At 42.6% G+C, this 19,778-nt stretch overlaps 1 protein-coding gene across 4 annotated transcripts in view; it reads right to left on the bottom strand.

The window, feature by feature from the left end:
* Window positions 1-2,002: 2,002 nt before the first annotated feature.
* The window catches only part of kif6 (kinesin family member 6), a 775,022-nt gene continuing 757,246 nt past the window's right edge, over window positions 2,003-19,778 (bottom strand). For 2 of the 4 annotated variants that reach the window (XM_068027794.1, XM_068027803.1), the window contains 3 exons: window positions 17,881-17,970; window positions 12,860-12,978; window positions 2,003-4,207 (listed from right to left, as the gene is read on the bottom strand). In XM_068027794.1, coding sequence (XP_067883895.1) covers window positions 4,191-4,207; window positions 12,860-12,978; window positions 17,881-17,970 — 226 coding nt within the window. In that variant the 3' untranslated portion in view covers window positions 2,003-4,190. The remainder of the gene's footprint in view (window positions 4,208-12,859; window positions 12,979-17,880; window positions 17,971-19,778) is intronic. The other 2 variants (XM_068027795.1, XM_068027811.1) reach the window with 2 other exon arrangements.

The raw sequence follows: 19,778 nt of genomic DNA, 5'->3' as shown, positions 1-19,778 counted from the left end.
CTCAAGTTTCTGGAGTGGGAATTAAACCTTTAACCTTCTAACTCAGTGGCAAGAGGGCTACAAACTGAGTCACATTAAGTTGGCATCCCTTGTAGATCTGCTTATATAGACCTTGCAGTAAATTGTGTAGCATGCTCCTCTGACTGCATGTTTCGGATCTGACAATCTGGTTACTTAATCAAAAACCAAAATCCAAAAACTTAAATTTCAAATATGAAAGAAAGAATTGGTATTTAGATTGCACTTCATCACATCCTGAGGACATGCCAAAGGACTTCACAATAAATAGATTACTTTCAAAGTTTAGTCAGTTGTTGTGTAAGCAAATGTGGCAGGCAATTACACACAGCAAGATCCCACAGTTGGCAAAGCAGGTGAAATACCTGTTAATTATTTTTTAAGTGGTGTTGGTTGAGGGAGGAATTTTGACTGACCTGGAGAGAAATTTATCCTCTTCATCTAATAGTGCCATAGGATCTTTTACATCCACATGAATTGGCTCTGGTTTAACATCTCTGGGTCAATTTTCACTCCCTCTGCCTAGCGTTAAAGGGCCAGTAATGGCCTCAAAATGGGTTTGGTATCCTCACGACCCTGTTCACACCAGAAGCGGCTGGCTCCATTTTAAAATGGGTCTACTTCTGGGTGTCCCAAGTACCTGCCTGTTTCAGATGATAAGCCCCTTTTAATATGAAAATGAGGGTCCTATGATGTAAATAGAACCTCGTTCGCCATTTTAGCCAAGAACTAATCATAGCTTGTGCAGTTCCACAGGCAATGCAGGAGAAGTGGCCCAGAAAAGCTAAATCGTGGATTATTGTTGTGGGCTCTGAGGATCAGGAGTGGATTCACAGAATATTTTTCTGGACCTCAGCTACCCAGGAAACCCCCCCATCCCAACCTCCTCCTATCCCATCCTCTGTGATTGCGACCCATCCTCAGTGACTTATCATGCTAGCAGAAGCTCTGATGCATCTTCCTTTGCTTAATTTGGCGAACTGTGTAAGAATGTTTGCTTGGTGCCATGCAGCTCACAAGATGAATATAAATGAGGTCAGAGTCTCAAAATCACTGGGGCTTCTTCAACACATTTTGATATATTTTGGGAGGAGGAATGAGGAGAGGCAATATAAAGTAAAGGATACAATTCTAAAGTGGGTGCAGAAGCAGAGATATCTGGAGGTATACATGCACAAATTGTTGAAGGTAGCAGGGCAGGTTGAGAAAGTAGTTAATAAGGCATGTGAGATCCTGGGCTTTATAAATAGAGGCATAGATACGCAAGTAAGGAGGTTATGGTGAACCTTTATAAAACACTGGTTCGGCCTCAACTGAGTACTATGTGCAATTTTGGGCACAACACTTTAGGAAGGTTGAGAAGGCATTAGTGAGGGTGCAAAAAAGATTCACAAGGATGGTTCCAAGGATGAAGGTTAGTTTGGAGAACCTGGGGCTGTTCTTCTTAGAGAAGGTTAAGAGGAGATTTGATAGAGGTGTTCAAAATAATGAGTGGTCTGGACAGAGTGGATAGGGAGAAACTGTTCCCATTGGCAGAAGCGTCAAGAACCACAGGACACCAATTTAAGCTGAATGGCAAAAGAGACAGAGGCAACATGAGGGGGAAACTTTTTTACACAGCGAGTGATTAGGATCTGTAATGTACTGCCTGAGAGTGTGGTGGAAGCAGATTTAATTGAGGCCTTCAACAGAGAACTGTATAATTATCTGAAGAGAAAAAAAAATTGCATGACTATGGGGAATAGGCAGGGGTATGGGACGAATTGAGTTGCTCTTGCAGAGAGGTGGCACGGACACGACGGGCCGATTGCCCTCCTGCGATGCTGTAACCATTCTATGACACCAGAAAGGGATCAACACTCCCTCAGCACTGCACTGAGTTGTCAGCCCAGATTTTGTGCTTATTCCATAGTGGAGCTTGAAGCCACAACCATCATATGCAGAGGCAAGAGTTCTATCACTTAAGTAAGACATTTATTCACAATTTAAAAAGCAGTCAAAACCCCTAAAAATTAGCTGCAAAAGTAAAAATTTTCATCAAATCTTCTATTCTTTTTGTTTATTTCAGTGCTTTTGGTGGAAAATTGCATCATACACATTAAGCTAATGAACCAGATGGGCCAAGGTTAAAGAAGAACACACAACACCAGGATTTGAAGAGATGCCCAGGAAGTGGTCATTAGATAATGCCAAGGTTGTATTTTAAAAATATAAAGTTTGTAAAAGACACAAAGACTAAGGGAGGCGAGGAATTCAATAGCTCAGAGTCAGTCTTGATTTCAAAAATCTAAAATTTATAGGCAGAGAATAGGGTATACTGGAAGGTGTATTTGCAGCTTAAGGGAGTAGAAAGTTCAGGAATACAGTCAATAAGGATGGAAATGATGGAAGGCTATCCGGTGACAAGCGTTTTCTGGTATTTTATCCAGCAATGTGAAGTTTGCTAAAAGGAATTCCCAGAAAGAACAGCAGCCCTCCAGTCTTGGTCAACCTTGAGCTTTTCAGAGACAGAACTAGCAATGGAGGAGAATTTGGAGTTCTACTGGTAGGGGGAGTTGTTGTAGTGTTTTGAAAATTGCATTGTACATATTGTTCACTTGAGGCTACCTTGCACAGATGAGCTAGCAGAGGGAGCTAAGAGAGAAAATGAAAGTAAAACAGAATAAAGAAGACTCTATTATATTCAACATCATGCTGTCTCAGTCTTTGCCTCATATTTCTTACTAAACCTAAATCCAGTCCCGAGAACATCACAGGTGTCGCAGGGAGCAATCAATGCAACCAAAAGATTTAAATTGCTGAGAATGTAATGTGGGTGACTGGTGACAGACGCGAAGAATCAAAAGAATTAACATTTTCAATTCAGTAAACCATGATGCTTCAGCTTGAACTAATTGTTTTGCCAATTTTCGCACATCTGGTAATTACGGGGTACGGTTCCACTGGCACCAGTTTCCATCTTGTATCTCACCCATTATTCATCTGTAAACTTTTATAATGAATATTCAGCAGGTTGTGCACAGGGGCATCACAACTGAACCTAATTCGATCTTCCATATCCACACATTTCCAGCCGGGATCAGGTGCAAAAACCACGCCCTATTGGAGATCAGTTAGCTCAGCACAGACTGTATGTCATTCAAACTTGGAAGCTTCCTGGCCTGTACAGCTCATTTGCTAACCGGTAAGATCAATGAGTCCACCTGGAACTTAAGCTTAATGTGTTTTTATTTGTTCTTGAGATTTAGGTGAAACTGGCATCGTTCACTGGCCATCCTAGTTGCCTAAGGTCATTAAAATGCAACCATATAATGTGAACCTCGAGTCACACATAGGCCAGACTGGGTAGGACTTGCAGGTTGTCTTCCTTGAAGGACTTTAGTGAACCAGTTCAGTTTTTACTCCAAAACTGATACTTTCATGTAACAGTCTTATCTGCATATCCTTTTTATTCCTTTGTCCCTCATTTACTCACCTAAGCTTCCCTTTAAATGTAACTATCCTATTCACCTCAACTACTCCATGTGGGAGTGAGTTCCACATTCTAACCACTCTCTGGGTAAAGAAGTTTCTCCTGAATTCCTTACTGGACTTATTAGTGACTCTCTTACATTTATAGCCCTTCAACACTTGCTATGTGGGACTTACACTACCACTGAGTTGCTATTCCTAAATAGCCCTAAAACCAGTAGGCTAATATACCAAAAACCACTTCCATTGTTAATAGCATCAGTGCTCATTATCCACAAACAGGCACAGAAAGGCATAGATAAAGAAAAGGATGATGAAACTAAAGGCCAAAGGCTTCCAGAACAGAACACCGTCAAGTCAAAAAAGGTCAGGAAGGAATTGAGATGTAATAGACAGCTTGGATTTCCATAGCCTATACATTACAGGAGGAAGGATACAAGGAAGGAGATTACTGATAATGGTCAGTAATAAGTCTCTACGACTATTTGACTATTAAAAAGGAGTTGTGATGGTGGACTTTCTGTTACAAATGATAAGCAAAAGGTTTTCAATAAAAATCGTAGCCTGTTCTTTTACAAATGCATTCAATAATAGTTTTAAAATTCTGTGCTCTTTCCCTGATTCTGAAGTGTGAATGCAGCATCCTGGAGCCTTCCAAGCATCAGTACTGTTGAGTAAATAGCCTTGAACTCCACCAGGAGTTATTTCTTTTTCAGACCTGCAAAATAAAGTTATTTTATTAGGGTCAGCACTTATATACATACAGACTTAAGAACATACGAATTAGGAGCAGGAGTAGGCCATTCGGCCCCTTCAAGCCTGCTCCACCATTTAATAAGATCATGGCTGATCTGATTGATACCCTTTAATTCCCTTGTTAGTCAAGAATTTATCTACCTCTGCCTTAAAAATATTCAATGACCCTGCCTCCACCACTGTCTGGGAAAGAGAGTTCCAAAGACTCACAACCCTCTGAGAGAAAAAAATCTCTCCTCATCTCCATCTTAAATTGGCAATCCCTTATTTTTAAACTGTGTTCCCTAGTTCTAGGTAAAAGAACTGATGAAAGGTCACTGAACTGAAACGTTAACTCTGCTTCTCTCTCCATAGATGCTGCCAGACCTGCTGATTAGTTCCAGCATTTCTTGTTTTTATCCCCTAGTTCTAGTCTCTCCCACAGGGGAAATCATCCTTTCAGCATCCACCCTGTCAAGTCTCCTCAGGATCTTATATGTTTCAATGAGATCACCTCTCATCCTTTTAAACTCCAATGGATACAGACCCACCTGTCCAACCTTTCTTCATAAGATAACCCCCCCCCCACCCCATCCCAGGTACCAGTCGAGTGAACCTTCGATGCACTGCCTCTAATGCATTTATATCCATTCTTAAATAAGGAGACCAAAACTGTACACAGTACTCCAGATGTGGTCTCACCAATAACCTATACAACTGTAGCAAAACATCCCTACGTTTAAATTCCATTCCCCTTACAATAAACGACAACATTCCATTTGCCTTCCTAATCGCTTGTTGCATCTACATACCAACCTTTTGTGATTCATGTACTAGGACATCCAGATCCCTTTGTACCTCAGAGCATTATCGGCAGCGCCAAGAGTGGTGGCCACTGCCGGTACTTGGACCTAGGCCCAGTGCTAGAGACCCAGACGTCAGGTAAGGCCCCGGCGAAGGCAGGGGGACTAAGTGGTGAGCGTGAAGTTCAGGGGGAGGGAGGTCCATGGAGGTGGAGGTTCTGCTGGCAGGGGTCATCCACAAGATCACAGAATAGCGTTTCGTATAACTTAGCAACCTCCTGCCGCTGGTTAAATCCCAGTTGCAGGGGGAAGAAGCCCTTAAGTGGCTGTCCCTGGCAAAACCGCTTGGCTACGGGGTGGTGATGGGCCCTCTGCCCCCTGTCGTGATTCTACTGGCCTCCCCCGCCTCAGGGCGGCCCATAAAATCTAGCCCCATATGTGTGTATATTTATATATATAATATATACATGTGTGTGTATATATTTATATATATGATCTGTGTAACATTATATATTGATTCAAAATGTTACTTTTTCTTTTTAGTTATTTGCTGAACAAGGATTTACACAACTTTTAAAAAAGAATTAGAAAAAGAAACTTCTTAGCGCAGGAATCCAATGGCCTAAGCTCTGCTGCGATATGGCATCGAGACCCTAGAGATTGAAACTCCTCCTTTAGTGCACTGGTTAACCTCAAATTCTAGTGTGTCATTTTAACCACGTTATTGGGGTAGATCGTGACTTTGTGCAATAATGTAAAACAGGAGAGCACAAGTCGGCAGCCCATTATACATCTCTCAATTGACGTGATTGGAAAGATAGTGAGAGATGTAATACGGACTGCCGACTCACTATCACTTGATTTACACTATCGCACAAAGTCAAAATCTACCCCGTTAATTCACCTTGATTAAATTCCTGCTAAAATGAGTAGTTGTCTTTGTAGGCAGTTTGCCTCCACTTGAAGGGACACTGTGAAAAGGTTTGGAGATGTAAAATGCCAAACGCTATGCTGTACAAGAAGATTACGAATTTCAGTGAAGCTTACACTGAATTAAGTGTTCGTAATTTTTCTCTCCTGCGTAACATGGCTTTATTGTACACTGTAAATCTCTGTCGTTTGAGGAGCTTGTTTCTGGCGAATAGCTTAATATGCACTTTCTGCAACACTATTACATACTCTTTGTCACCTCGCACAACTTAATGCCCTTGCTTTTTAGTACCACTTTCTCCAGACCATAAAAAGTATGTATTCTGGTAAACATTACAAAACCAACAGTATAACATATACAATGATAGTCATATATCTCAGTTAACTCTTTGTCTACAACATAATCAATAAGCCCAGCTGAGGCAGAAAAAAATGAAGTATCACAAAAGAAATGGATCAGTTATCGAATGGGTTATAGGGATAAGTAGACTGAAACAATTAAATGGGGACATTGAAGGTCTCTGCTGCTAAGGATGGGGAAGGGGAAGGTATGGAAGACAGTACACCATGCCTCAATATTGTGGAGTTTTGCTCAATTATCTTTGGGAATCATGGAAAATTTAAGCAAAACCTTCTGTCAGAAGATTGGATTGATGGCTTACAGTCTGTGGAAGTGTTCTTGGCTGCAAGCCCTGTGGCTGCCTGCACTTTCAAGCTTGTGATTCTCTCCCCCTGACAAGATTCTCATCTCAGCTGCTTGTTATGGTTCGATGCAAGACAAAAATCAGGCAATTCCAAATAAAGATGCAGGACAAGTCAGAGGCAGGAGTCACCATGGGTTTGTTGATGGAAAGTTCTGGCAGAAGTGGGCTGCAAGTCATGTCTACCCTCAGCTGGTATACAGCTCAGAAATTAGCATTCTATTTTTCAGTCAACTGGATGCTGGAGACACATGAAAACCTATCATAATATTTCAAAGTCTTAAAAGCAAACTACCAAGAATCTACACAAGGGAGAGTTTTCTGTTTGTCGGATATTGAGTACACATTCTCCCCAGAAACATCCATAAAGAAGATGGCTTAAACTGAGGCTGGCAGATTAAAGGCTTTGGGACTCTCAAGTGTGAACTGGGCTATTACAACACAGCTCATCAACATTAGCATCATTATGCTCCCTACTGCCTGACTAGCCAGGACCAACCTTCCAAGCAAGACATTGACATGGGAGGAATCCTAGCCCCCAGCGATAGGTCTATCTTTCCAGGTCCTTTTAGTGGGCCGAGCTGGCTGATTAATAAATAGTGCTATGAAATCTAAGAACATAAGAACATAAGAAACAGGAGCATGAGTAGGCCATACAGCCTCTCGAGCCTGCTCTGCCATTCAATACGATCAAGGCTGATCTTCTGCCTCAACTCCATTTCCCTGCCCACTCTCTATATCTCTTGATTTCCTAAGAAACCAAAAATCTATCTATCTCAGCCTTGAATATACTCAACGACGGAGCAGTGATGGGGTAGAGAATTCCAAAGATTCACAACATTCTGAGTGAAGAAATCTTTCTTAGTTTCAGTCCTAAATGATTGACCCCTATCCTGAGATTGCACCTGTGTTCTAGATTCTCCAGCCAGGGGAAACAACCTCTCAGTGTCTACCCTGTCAAGCCTCTTTAGAATTTTGTATGTTTCAATGAGATCACACAGGTGTGGTCTCACCAAAGTCCTGTACAATTGTAGCAAGACCTCTTTATTCTTGTACTCCAATCCCTTTGAAATAAAGGCCGACTTACCATTTGCTGTCCTAATTGCTTGCAATACCTGCACGCTAACTTTCTGTGTTCCTCCTACAAGTACACCCAAGTCTCTCTGAACATCAACATTTACAAGTTTCATACCTTTTAAAAAATATTCTGCTTTTCTATTCTTACTATCAAAGTGAATAACCTCACACTTCCCCACATTATACTCCATCCGCCACCTTGTTGCCTACTCACTTAACCTGTCTATATCTCTTTGTAGCATCTTTGTGTACTCCTCACAGCTTGCATTCCCACCTAGCTTTGTAACATCAGCAAACTTAGATACATTACTCTTTGTTTCTTCATCTTGTTACGGCCCAGGTGGGAGGAGTGCACTTTCTTTTCTAGTCCCACTTCTCCACAGTTCACAACATATATTTAAAAAATGTTTACCAAGTTAACGATTCGGTCAATCATATACTCTACTCTTTATCCCAGACTAAAATACGCCAACCAGGTTTCTTTAATAAACAACAAAACTATCAGTTTATTATAAAACAAGACTTATCCAGTAATGAAGCAAAGCATTAACACACAGATTGAAATATGAAAGTTACATCTTGAAATACCCCATACACAAACTTCTACACTGAAAAATGCAAAGAAATTCTCTTTCCAGAGCTCTGTTACAAAAGAAAAGACAAAAAAAGAATACTTTGGCCAAATACTTGCCAATTCTTGAAGGAAAAAAGGAAAATATGGATGGATGTCAGTTGTCCCTTTAGATCTGGCATCCAGGTATACGGTGACGGGTCACTGGATCTTTTCAGAAGCAGTTCGTTCTGGAGATGTCAAGAAATAGTCTAGTAGGCTTTCCAGGAGAAATGCAGCATCAGGAGCTTCCGCTATCACACACTGGTTTTGCAGGGTTTTTTCAAAGACGGGAGGAAAGAGGAGCTGACACACTGGATCTCTCAGAGTCTTTTAGAGAGGTGCAGGAAAGATGAGGTGGGTTTCTTTCTTTGCAGGTTGATCTTCAACTGCTTTTCAAACACTGTCCATACCCCAATGGAACCAAAACAATATCTCAGAAGCGAAACCAAACAGCAAGTCAGAACCTCCTGACCTTCATAAATCTTGACATGTCAAGTCTCTGTAAACATCTTCCCCAGGTCACCAAGGTTTCTGTTGTTTATTGAGCTTAAAGCACATGATTTCCAGTAAAGGCTGTTTTCAAACAACATCTCAACTGTCCTTTCAGTGAACGTTGTAAAAAAAAACACATCCATGGAATAGTTGTAAGTTTTAAAATACAAGTTCTCAAAAAAAATTTAACAATAAATGGAAGCAATTTCATAACAGTCTAAGTAATTCTGTGATCCTGTGAATTAATACAGATTGAAAATAGCTGAGGCCCCAGCACCAATCCTTGCAGCACTCCACCAGTCACAGCCTGCCAACTTGAAAATGCCCCATTTATTTCTACTCTCTGCTTCCTGTCCATTAACCAGTTCTCCATTCATGTTAATAGATTACCCCAACTCCATGAGCCCTTATCTTGTGTATTAACCTTTCATGTGGTATCTTATCGAATGTGTTTTGGAAATCCAAGTATACTATACCTATTGGTTTCCCTTTATCTAACCCACTAATTACATCTTCAAAAACTCTAAAAAAAATTGTCAAACATGATTTCCCTTTTATAAAACCATCTTGACTCTGTCTGATCATATTATGATTTTCTAAGTGCATTGTTAAGACTTCTTTAATAATAGATTCCGGGATTTTCCTGATGATTGATGTCAGACTAACTGTAGTCCCCTGGCCTTTGATTGGCTGAGCTACCCTTCTCCTTTTTATTTATTTGCAAACACTCTTACCATCAGTCTTTATATTCCTGGCTAGTTTACTCTCATTCTATTTTTTCCCCTTTCATCAACTTGGACATATTCTCTCCATCACAAAAACCATCTATTTCCACCTTTATAATATCATCTGCCTCCAGCTCTGCCTTAGCCCATCTGCTGTTGAAATGCTCATCCATACTTCTGTTGCCTCCAAGTTTGACTATTCCAATGCTCTCCTGGATGGCCTCCCGTCTTCCACCCTTCATCCAAATCTCTGCTGCTTGTATCCTAACTCGCACCAATCCCTTCACACATTACCTCTGTGCTCGCTAACCTACATTGGCTGCCAGTTAAGCAACACATAAGTTTTAAAATTCCAATCCACATGTTCAAAATGCTCCATGGCCTCACCCCTCCCTATCTCTGTAGCCATCTCCAACCCTGCAATCTTTCGAGAACTTCGTATTTCTCCATCTCTGGCCTGCATCCCCCATTCCCTTCGCCTTACCATTGGTAGCTGTGCCTTCAGCTGTCCAAATTCTAAGGTCTAGAATTCTTTCCCTAAACCTCTCCGCTTCTTCACCTCCCTCCTCTTATAAAACACTGCTTATAACCTACCTCTTTGACAAAGCTTTTGGTCAACTGTCCTATTGTCTCCTTCTTTAGGTTGGTTGGGTATGGACAGAGTAGATAAGGTGAAAGGATCGAGAACGATAAAGCACAGATTTAACGTAATTGGTAAAAGAAGCAAAAGCGACATGAGGAAAACTTTTTCACGCAGCGAGTGGTTAAGAGAGTGCCTGAGAGTGTGGTGGAGGCAGGTTCAACTGAAACATTAAAAATTGAATTAGACTGTTGTATGAAAATGAAGAATGTACAGGGTTACGGGGACAAGGTGGGGGAGTGGCATAGGTGAAACGCTCATTAGGAGAGTCGGTGCAGACACGATGGGCCGAATGGCCTCCTTCTGCGCTGTAACAGTTCTGTGATTCTGTGGTGTCAATATTTACCTGATTATGCTGTTGTGAACTGCCTTGGAATATTTGACTACATGTTGTTGACATGTCCAGATATAGGATTACTGTGTGTGCGACAGAGCATCAACTTGGTTCCAAACTTCAGCAGGCAAGTCACCTGAAAGCCAATTTGGTCCCAAAGAGACTCAGTTCACTCTCCACAAAGGTGGATAGTTGACCAAGGGTGGAAAGAACAGGGAATGGATGAAACCAATCCACCAAATTCAAAAGAAATGTCGACTTCTTCAGCCTTTAACATGTTTACTGCCTATTTGAAATTTGCCGTTTCTATAGTCACCACGCCACTGTTTACAGAGTGCTGGAAACTTGTGACAGAGTACTCAGCAAAGCACTGAACCATACTAGTGCTAACACCATCTGTTCATAGGCAGATATCAGCTGGGCAAATGGAAAATTCAGATGTGGGTGTAAAGAAATATCCTCAATGCATGTATGAATAACCTGATTGCTTTCTCGCTTCCTGGGTTATCAATCCTGAGTGTGTGCCTACTAGGAATTCACATTGTAGAGCTATTGTATTCAAGAGTCTGAGTGGTGTAGACTGATAAGCTCCGTTGAAGTGCACCCTTTTAGTAACCTCCAAGATATTCAACCCTTGCAAAAGAACTTGCCCGCTGTTGCTAACTGGTCTCCTAATGGCTCAATTGGTAAAGGCAGTGTGCAACTAAATCATACAGACCAGAGAGAGGGCACCAATTCAATTGCCAGTCTGTGCTGAGTTAGCTGATCTCAGACAAGGCAGCAGCAGGTATGTTGCAATTAGCCTCAGTGAGCGTGATGACTGCTGTACCTGAGCAAAATTCATTGATTTCTGTTGGAGAGTCCACATGCCTATATGGGGGGGAAGATAGGATTGGCTTTGGCTGCAATACCCCTTGTGAGTGAATGACCTGTCAATATTCATTGTCAAGACTTGTGTAAGAATAATAGCAAGGAAGAAATAAAGTAGAGGAAAAAGGGAGAAAATTGAGTAGGAAAAGAAGATTGCTGACAATTTTTCTGTTTTTAGGAAGGAAATCCAGACTCCACTCCAACATACAGTGGTGCAGTGGTTTGCACCGCAGCCTCACAGCTCCAGCGACCCGGGTTCAATTCTGGGTACTGCCTGTGTGGAGTTTGCAAGTTCTCCCTGTGTCTGCGTGGGTTTTCTCCAGGTGCTCCGGTTTCCTCCCACATGCCAAAGACTTGCAGGTTGATAGGTAAATTGGCCATTAGAAATTGCCCCTAGTATAGGTAGGTGGGAGGGAAAATATAGGGACAGGTGGGGATGTGGTAGGAATATGGAATTAGTGTAGGATTAGTATAAATGGGTGGTTGATGGTCGGCACAGACTCGATGGGCCGAAGGGCCTGTTTCAGTGCTGTATCCTTAAAACTAAAAAAAACTAAAACATACACACATAAAACTATATTTTAGTGATTTTTTACTTCCCATTCTAACAGGACCAATTTAATTTAGGTACACTAACTTACTCAACCATGATTTGAGATCACAATTAACTAAATTGTGATTTGTTAACAAACTGCACAGTCATTGTTTAAGGCAGCAAACCAAATAGTGATTTGATAAAACCCGTGGGAAAGGCAAACAAAATCACTACTGAGGTAGGGGCAATACATGTCAAATTTGCATTAGAAGTTAATTTAAAGCATATTTTTGTAAGGTGAGTTGGGCAGGGTCTTTTTAATGAAATATTTACTAGACAGTGGGCAATGTCTGGCTATATAGAGGCCTACACAGAGCAAGAGGGCAATTGATTTATTTTCCTGGGTTGATGGGCAGTTTAATTTTTGATTTTTTAAAAGCTCTATTTTGTTCAATTTCCAGTACTTTGGAATAGATATTATTGGCAGCACATTGTGAGAAATAGTGGGCACTGTTAATGTAAAATCTGGGTCGTGGTCTGCATCAGTGAAGTTCCGAGGAATGTTCTGAAAATTTATTAGATCCTTTCCAAAGGGCACAATCTTTCCATTGGGGTGGGGTCACAGTCCTCCTATGAAACCAGCACATTCTGCTGCATTTTACAGCCTACTTCCTCTGGTGGCAGCCTGAGATTTTCCCCTATTTTCCCCTGGGTTCCCGTCGAGTTTATTCAAATTAGGCAACCTCCCCCTGACACTGCTTACTTTGGGCAAGGTTGATGCCAGAGGTCACAGGCAGGCGCCTCCTGGCATGTGACATGGCGATGAACAACCAGTGTCTCTTGTTAGTTTAGGATCTTTGTGTGGCTCTTCTTTCCCCCCTCTCTCCCTTCGTCTCCCGCAAGAGCTTCACTCACTTTTGGTCTCACCTTTCTTCTGCATGAGGTTTTGTCTTGCTTGCACGAATGCCAGAATGTCAGCATCAGTCTGTCCATCACCAGTCAGAGGAATAGATGAGCCAAGACTCGAAGGCAAGCTAAGTGGGATGATTGGCACACATATATAAACATTAAAAACCAAATTCAAAATGTTTTGTTACTTTCAAAGTAAATGAAATAAAGAAGTAAATGTGCAGTGGTGAGTACACATGGAGCCATTGAAAATAATTATTTATCCTGGAGTGAAAGGGACTGCAGAACTCAGCACGATTCAGGTCTTCACAAATGGAATATCCATTATGCAACAACTTCTGGTGCAGGAAGTATGGAAATGTAAAGCAGATCAAACAGCCCCTGAAAAATAAAAGCTGCTTTTATAAGCTGCTGTCTTCTCACTGGGTACAACCAGTGACCTGGGTGAATTTGGTAAATTGACTTTGGATTTGCTACTGGTTGATTGAGACAAGTGTATGGAGAGTTGGAGAGAGGCAGTAATGTGCCGCTAATTCTAGTATGGGATGAGCTATGGATGGGTAGGTTAATGCTTTGGGTGGAGTCCTTCATCAGGACCTAGCGTAGGGTTGCCAGCTCTGGTTGGGTGTATTCTTGGAAGTTTCATCACATGCCTCCAGCCTCAAACCACCGTACCCTCACACTCCTGCCATTGGTCCAACCTCTTGACACATTACCTTCCCAGGGCCAATTGAAAGGAACAGACTCTTTTGTTTCCAATTGGATTAATCTTGACGGCAGTGAAACTGTATTTTTCTCCATCTCTCATATTTGTATATCTAGTAAGTGAAAGCACATGAAGAAAATGAAGAAACAAAAACAGAATTTTGTTTAATTCCCACCATGCTTTTCCTCCTGAGCTGTTTGCAGTCGTATCCTGGAGACCAGTCTTCAATTCCTGGAGACTCCAACGCAATCCTCAGGCTTGGCAACCCAAACCCAGCTTCTTTCTCTTTCACAGATGGTGGTCAACCTGCTGTACCCTTTCACTAATTTCTGACCCCATGCCACACCCATAGAAGAGGAAAGCAAGTCGACAGTGGTTGGAATGTCAAGGCAACTGTTGGGCCAAAGGCGAGGCTTGGCGGGGGAAGCGAAGGTGGGAATTAGAGAATGAGTTTGCAGGGAGTTGGGGGGCGGTGAGGGGGGGGTTGTATTTTTACAGAGGTTTGTTGATAAACTTGCAATTAGGTAGAAGGTTTGCTTGGGGCTATCTTGTTGGCTGCTGTTTGCATCAGTTTACTCTGTGTTGTACTGGGAGCACTAGTGAGAATATTTGCACTATTATTGCCCAGGGTTGGCTGTGATGATGAAGCTGCCGTGGTTACAGCTAGCTTTCCGAGACAGTAATGTCAGAAATTTCAAACGTGTTGTATGTGCCAGATAAATTGTATAAATAGGTTTAGAGTTATAGAGTTATACAGCACAGAAACAGGCCCATGGTGTCTGTGCCGGCCATCAAGCACCTATCTATTCTAATCCCATTTTCCAGCACTTGGCCCATAACCTTTTATGCTATGGCGTTTCAAGTGCACATTTAAATACTTCTTAAATGTTGTGAGGGTTCCTGTCTCCACCACCCCTTCAGGTAGTGTGTTCTAGATTCCAACCATCCACTGGGTGAAAAAAGTTTTCCTCAAATCCCCTCTAAACCTCCTGTTCCTTACCTTAAATCTATGCCCCCTGGTTATTAATCCCTTCGCTAAGGGAAGAAGTTTCTTCCTATCTATCCGATCAATGCCCCTCATAATTTTGTATACCTCAGTCGGGTCCCCTCAGCCTTCCCTGCGCTAAGGAAAACAACCCTAGCCAATCCAGTCTCTCTTCATAGCTGAAATGTTCCAGTCCAGGTAACATCCTGGTGACTCTCCTCTGCACCCTCTCCAGTGCAATCACATCCTTCCCATAGTATGGTGACCAGAACTGTACACAGTACTCCAGTTGTGGCCTAACTAGCATTTTCTACAGCTCCATCATAACGTCCCTGCTCTTATATTCTATGCCTCGGCTAATAATGGCAAGTATCCCATATGTCTTCCTAACCACCTTATCTACCTGTGCTGCTGCCTTCAGTGATCTATGGACATGTACACCAAGATCCGCTGGCCCTCTGTACTTCCTATGGTCCTACCATCCATTGTATATTCCCTTGCCTTGTTAGTCCTCCCAAAATGCATCACCTCACACTTCTCAGGATTAAATTCCATTTGCCACTGCTCCGCGCATCTTACCAGCCCATCTATATAGAAACATAGAAAATAGGAGCAGGAGTTGGTCATTCGGCCCTTCGAGCCCGCTCCACCATTCATTATGATCATGGCTGATCATCCAACTCAGTAGCCTGTTCCCGCTTTTGCCCCATACTCTTTGATCCCTTTAGACCAAAGAGCTATATCTAACTCCTTCTTGAAAACATACAATGTTTTGGCCTCAACTGCTTTCTGTGGTAGCGAATTCCACAGGTTCACCACTCTCTGGGTGAAGAAATTTCTCCTCATCTCAGTCCTGAAAGGTTTACCCCGTATCCTTAGACTATGACCCCTGGTTCTGGACTCCCCCACCATCGGGAACATCCTGCCTGCATCTACCCTGTCAAGTCCTGTTAGAATATTATAGGTTTCTATGAGATCACCCCTCACTCTTCTGAACTCCACTGAATATAATCCTAACCGACTCAATCTCTCCTCATACGTCAGTCTCACCATCCCAGGAATCAGTCTGGTAAACCTTTGCTACACTCCCTGTATTGTCCTGTAATCTAAGGATTTCCTCCTCACTATTTATAACACCACCAATTTTCATGTCATCTGCAAATTTACTGATCATACCTCCTATATTCATGTCTAAATCATTAATGTACACTACAAATGGCAAGGGTCCCAGCACCAATCCCTGCGGTACACCACTGGTCACAGGCTTCCACTCGCAAAAACAGCCCTTGACCATCACCGTCTGCCTCCTGCCACTAAGCCAATTTTGGATCCAATTTGAATTGCCCTGGATCCCATGGGCTCTTACCTTCTTAACTAATCTCCCATGCGGGACCTTATCAAAAGCCTTACTGAACTCCATGTAGACTACATCAACTGCCTTACCCTCATCTACACATCTAGCCACCTCCTTGAAAAATTCAGTCAAGTTAGCTAGACATGATCTCCCCCTGACAAAGCCATGCTGACTATCCCTGATTAATCCCTGCCTCTCCAAGTGGAGATTAATCCTGTCGCTCAGAATATTTTCCAATAGTTGCCCTACCACTGATGTTCGACTCACTGGCCTGTAATTACCTGGTTTATCCCTGCTACCTTCTTGAATAATGGTATGACATTCGCTGTCCTCCAGTCCTCTGGTACCTCTCCTGTGGCCAGAGAGGATTTGAAAATTTGTGTCATCGCTCCTACTATCTCTTCCCTTGTCTCACATACAGCCATCTGGGCCTGAGGATTTATCCACTTTTAAGCTCGCTAAAACAGCTAATACTTCCTCCCTTTCAATGCTAACTAAAGCAGCTAATACTTCCTCCCTTTCTTCTTAACAATCCTGACTCACAGTAATGTATGAATTTATGGTCAGCTACAGATGCCCATTTTTTTAGTTGCTCAATGACTCAGCCCAGGCCTGTTCCTCCTATTCTTTCTACCTCCTATTGAAGATGCAAAAAATTTATTGTGGTGCTTGTGCTGTTTTACACCTTAGAACTGTTTTTCTTCTCTGTCCAGGTGGATTCAAGATTGCTTTTTGTGGTTTCCATGATGTTGTAGGAGGTATGATCTGTAAGTTCGCAGATGACACTGCGCAGCATTGCAAGTTGGGAAGTGGCACAGGTGAGCAGGATTCCTCCTGGGATACTTGCACACTACTTTCATTGGAGTGCGTTGGTTGAAATTGCAACTAGTGCTTGAGAATAACCCGTCCTACTTGCTGCAGTTTTGGCTGCTTAAAACGGGCAGGAAAACAAATACACGGATCATGTGTACAAAATTATGAGGGGCATTGATAGGGTAGATAGGAAGAAACTTTTTCCCTTAGTGGAGGTGTCAATAACCAGAGGGCATAGATTTAAGGCAAGGGGCAGGAGGTTTAGAGGGGAATTGAGGAAAAAATGTTTCAACCAGAGGGTGGTTGGAATATGGAGCACACTGCCTGAAGGGGTGGTAGAGGCAGGAACCCTCACAACATTTAAGAAGCATTTAGATGAGCACTTGAAATGCCATAGCATACAAGGCTGTGGGCCAAGTGCTGGAAAATGGGAACAGAATAGATAGGTGCTTGATGGCCGGCACAGACACGATGGGCTAAAGGGCCTGTTTCTGTGCTGTATAACTCTATGACTCTGTGTGCTCTATAGAGTGTTGATCCACAGGTGAGATAAGGAGAATTGTTCTTATGCGCCAGTTATGATGATCTGGAATGCACTTCCTAAAAGGATGGTGGAAGCAGACTCAATAGTAACTTTCATACGAACATACAAATTAGGAGCAGGAGTAGACCACTCGACCCCATGAGCCTGCTCCGCCATTCAATGAGTTCATGGTTGAACTGATGACTCCACATTTCCACCTATCCCCAATAACCTTCCACCCATTGCTTATCAAGAATCTATCTACCTCTGTCTTTAAAATATTCAAAGACTCTGCTTCCACTGCCTTTTGACGAAGAGAATTCCAAAGACTCACAGCCCTCTGAGGGAAAAAAAATTCTCCTCATCTCTGTCTTAAATGGCCGACTCCTTATTTTTAAACAGTGACCCCTAGTTCGAGATTCTCCCACAAGGGGAAACATCTATTCCACATCCATTCGAAAGGGAATGGATAAATACTCGAAAAGGAAAAACTTGTCGGGTAATGGGGTAAGAGCAAGAGAGCGGGACTAATTGGATAGCTCTTTCAAGGAGCTGCATGGCACAATAGGCTAAATGGCCTCCTTCTGTGCTGTCTGATCCTATGACCTGTTAGAGGTAAACTCCGGAGTATAAATGAAGGTCATACCTGAGATCAGTTGAAGAATGTTTGCAGGTCTTGGCACTGTTTCGTGCAGCGGAGTCTTCACTCCTATAACCGCTACTTGATTCAACACTGCTGTAAATCAGAAGAAAGAGCCAGAAGAACAGTTAATATAACCAGTGATTACCACAACAAACTGCCCCAATCCTCAAGTGTGCATTGATAGTGAAACTACGATATCCTTATGTCAAATCTGTCCAGGCCGGTTAACCTTACAGCATATTTTCATAATTCTGAGACCTTTTGGGCCCATCTCTCATGACAGGCTAAGAGTGTTAGGATTGCAACGTTGGCCATCAACAGCAAGTGCAGCACTGCTGGCTGCATGAGGTGGCCAGGCAATAGCACAGAAATGAGCCATTCGCCACCAATTTTGTACCAATGTTTTTCTGCACATAAGCCATATAGTATAATCTCACAGTCCTGCTTGCTTACCCTTTAACATTCCTCTTTTTCAAGTGGCTACTTAACTTAATTTGACAGTTAATGTTCACAGAAAAATTCACTTCTTTCCAGTAGACCACTGTGCACTGACTCACCACCTGACACTACAAACGGTAGTGCAAGGCTCAAATGAGAGATGAATGCTGTTAGCCTGCAGCTGAAAGCATTCTCATCACAGAATGGCTGCAGATACATGGGCAAAAATAAATGTTGCATCAGTCAGGTGCCTTTATCACTCAGTGCAAGTGCCTCTGAATCAGAAGGTTGTGGGTTTAAGTCCCACTCCAGAACTTGACCACAAAACTCAAGGCTGACACTAATGCAGTACTAAGAGACTGTCAGAGGTGTCATCTTTTGGATGAGACATTAAACTGAGGCTTCGTCTGCCCTCTCAGGTGGGTAAAAGATCCTATGGTGTCATATTTGACACGAGACAAGCTTTCAACCATATATCTAAGACTGCCTATTTCCACCTCCATAACATCGCCAGACTCTGCCCCTACCATTATTCAAGAAGGGTAGTAGGGATAAACAAGGTAATTACAGGCCAGTGAGTCTAACATCAGTAGGGAAACTATTGGAAAAAATTCTGAGGGACAGGATTAATCTCCACTTGGAGAGGCAGGGATTAATCAAGGCTAGTCAGCATGGCTTTGTCAGGAGGAGATCATTTCGAACAAATTTGATTGAATTTTTCGAGGAGGTGACGAGGTGTGTAAATGAGGGTAAAGCAGTTGATGTTGTCTACATGGACTTCAGCAACACTTTTGATAAGGTCCTGCATAGGAGATTGGTCAAGAAGGTAAGCGCCCATGGGATCCAGGGCAATTTGAAAAATTGGATCCAAAATTGGCTCAGTGGCAGGAGGCAGAGGGTGATGGTCGAGGGCTGTTTTTGCAAGTGGAAGCCTGTGACTAGTGGTGTACCGCAGGGATCTGTGCTGGGACCCTTGCTGTTTGTAGCGTACATTAATGATTTAGACATGAATAAAGGAGGTATGATCAATAAGTTCGCAGACGACGCGTAAATTGGTGGTGTCATAAATAGTGAGGAGGCAATCCTTAGATTACAGGACGATATAGATGGACTGGTAAGATGGGCAGAGCAGTGGCAAATGGAATTTAATCCTGAGAAGTGTGAGAACAAAGAACAAAGAAAATTACAGCACAGGAACAGGCCCTTCGGCCCTCCAAGCCTGCGCCGATCCAGATCCTCTATCTAAACACATCGCCTATTTTCTTAGGGTCTGTATCTCTTTGCTTCCTGCCCATTCATGTATCTGTCTAGATACATCTTAAAAGACGCTATCGTGCCCGCGTCTACCACCTCCGCTGGCAACGCGTTCCAGGCACCCACCACCCTCTGCGTAAAGAACTTTCCACGTGAGGTGATGCATTTTGGGAGGACTAACAAGGCAAGGGAATATACAATGGATGGTA

The sequence above is a fragment of the Heterodontus francisci genome, chromosome 3 (genome assembly GCF_036365525.1).
Source record: "Heterodontus francisci isolate sHetFra1 chromosome 3, sHetFra1.hap1, whole genome shotgun sequence".
Classification (NCBI taxonomy): Eukaryota; Metazoa; Chordata; class Chondrichthyes; order Heterodontiformes; family Heterodontidae; genus Heterodontus; species Heterodontus francisci.
Note: the sequence above shows the minus strand (reverse complement) of the source record. Positions and strands in the feature narration are given on the sequence as shown.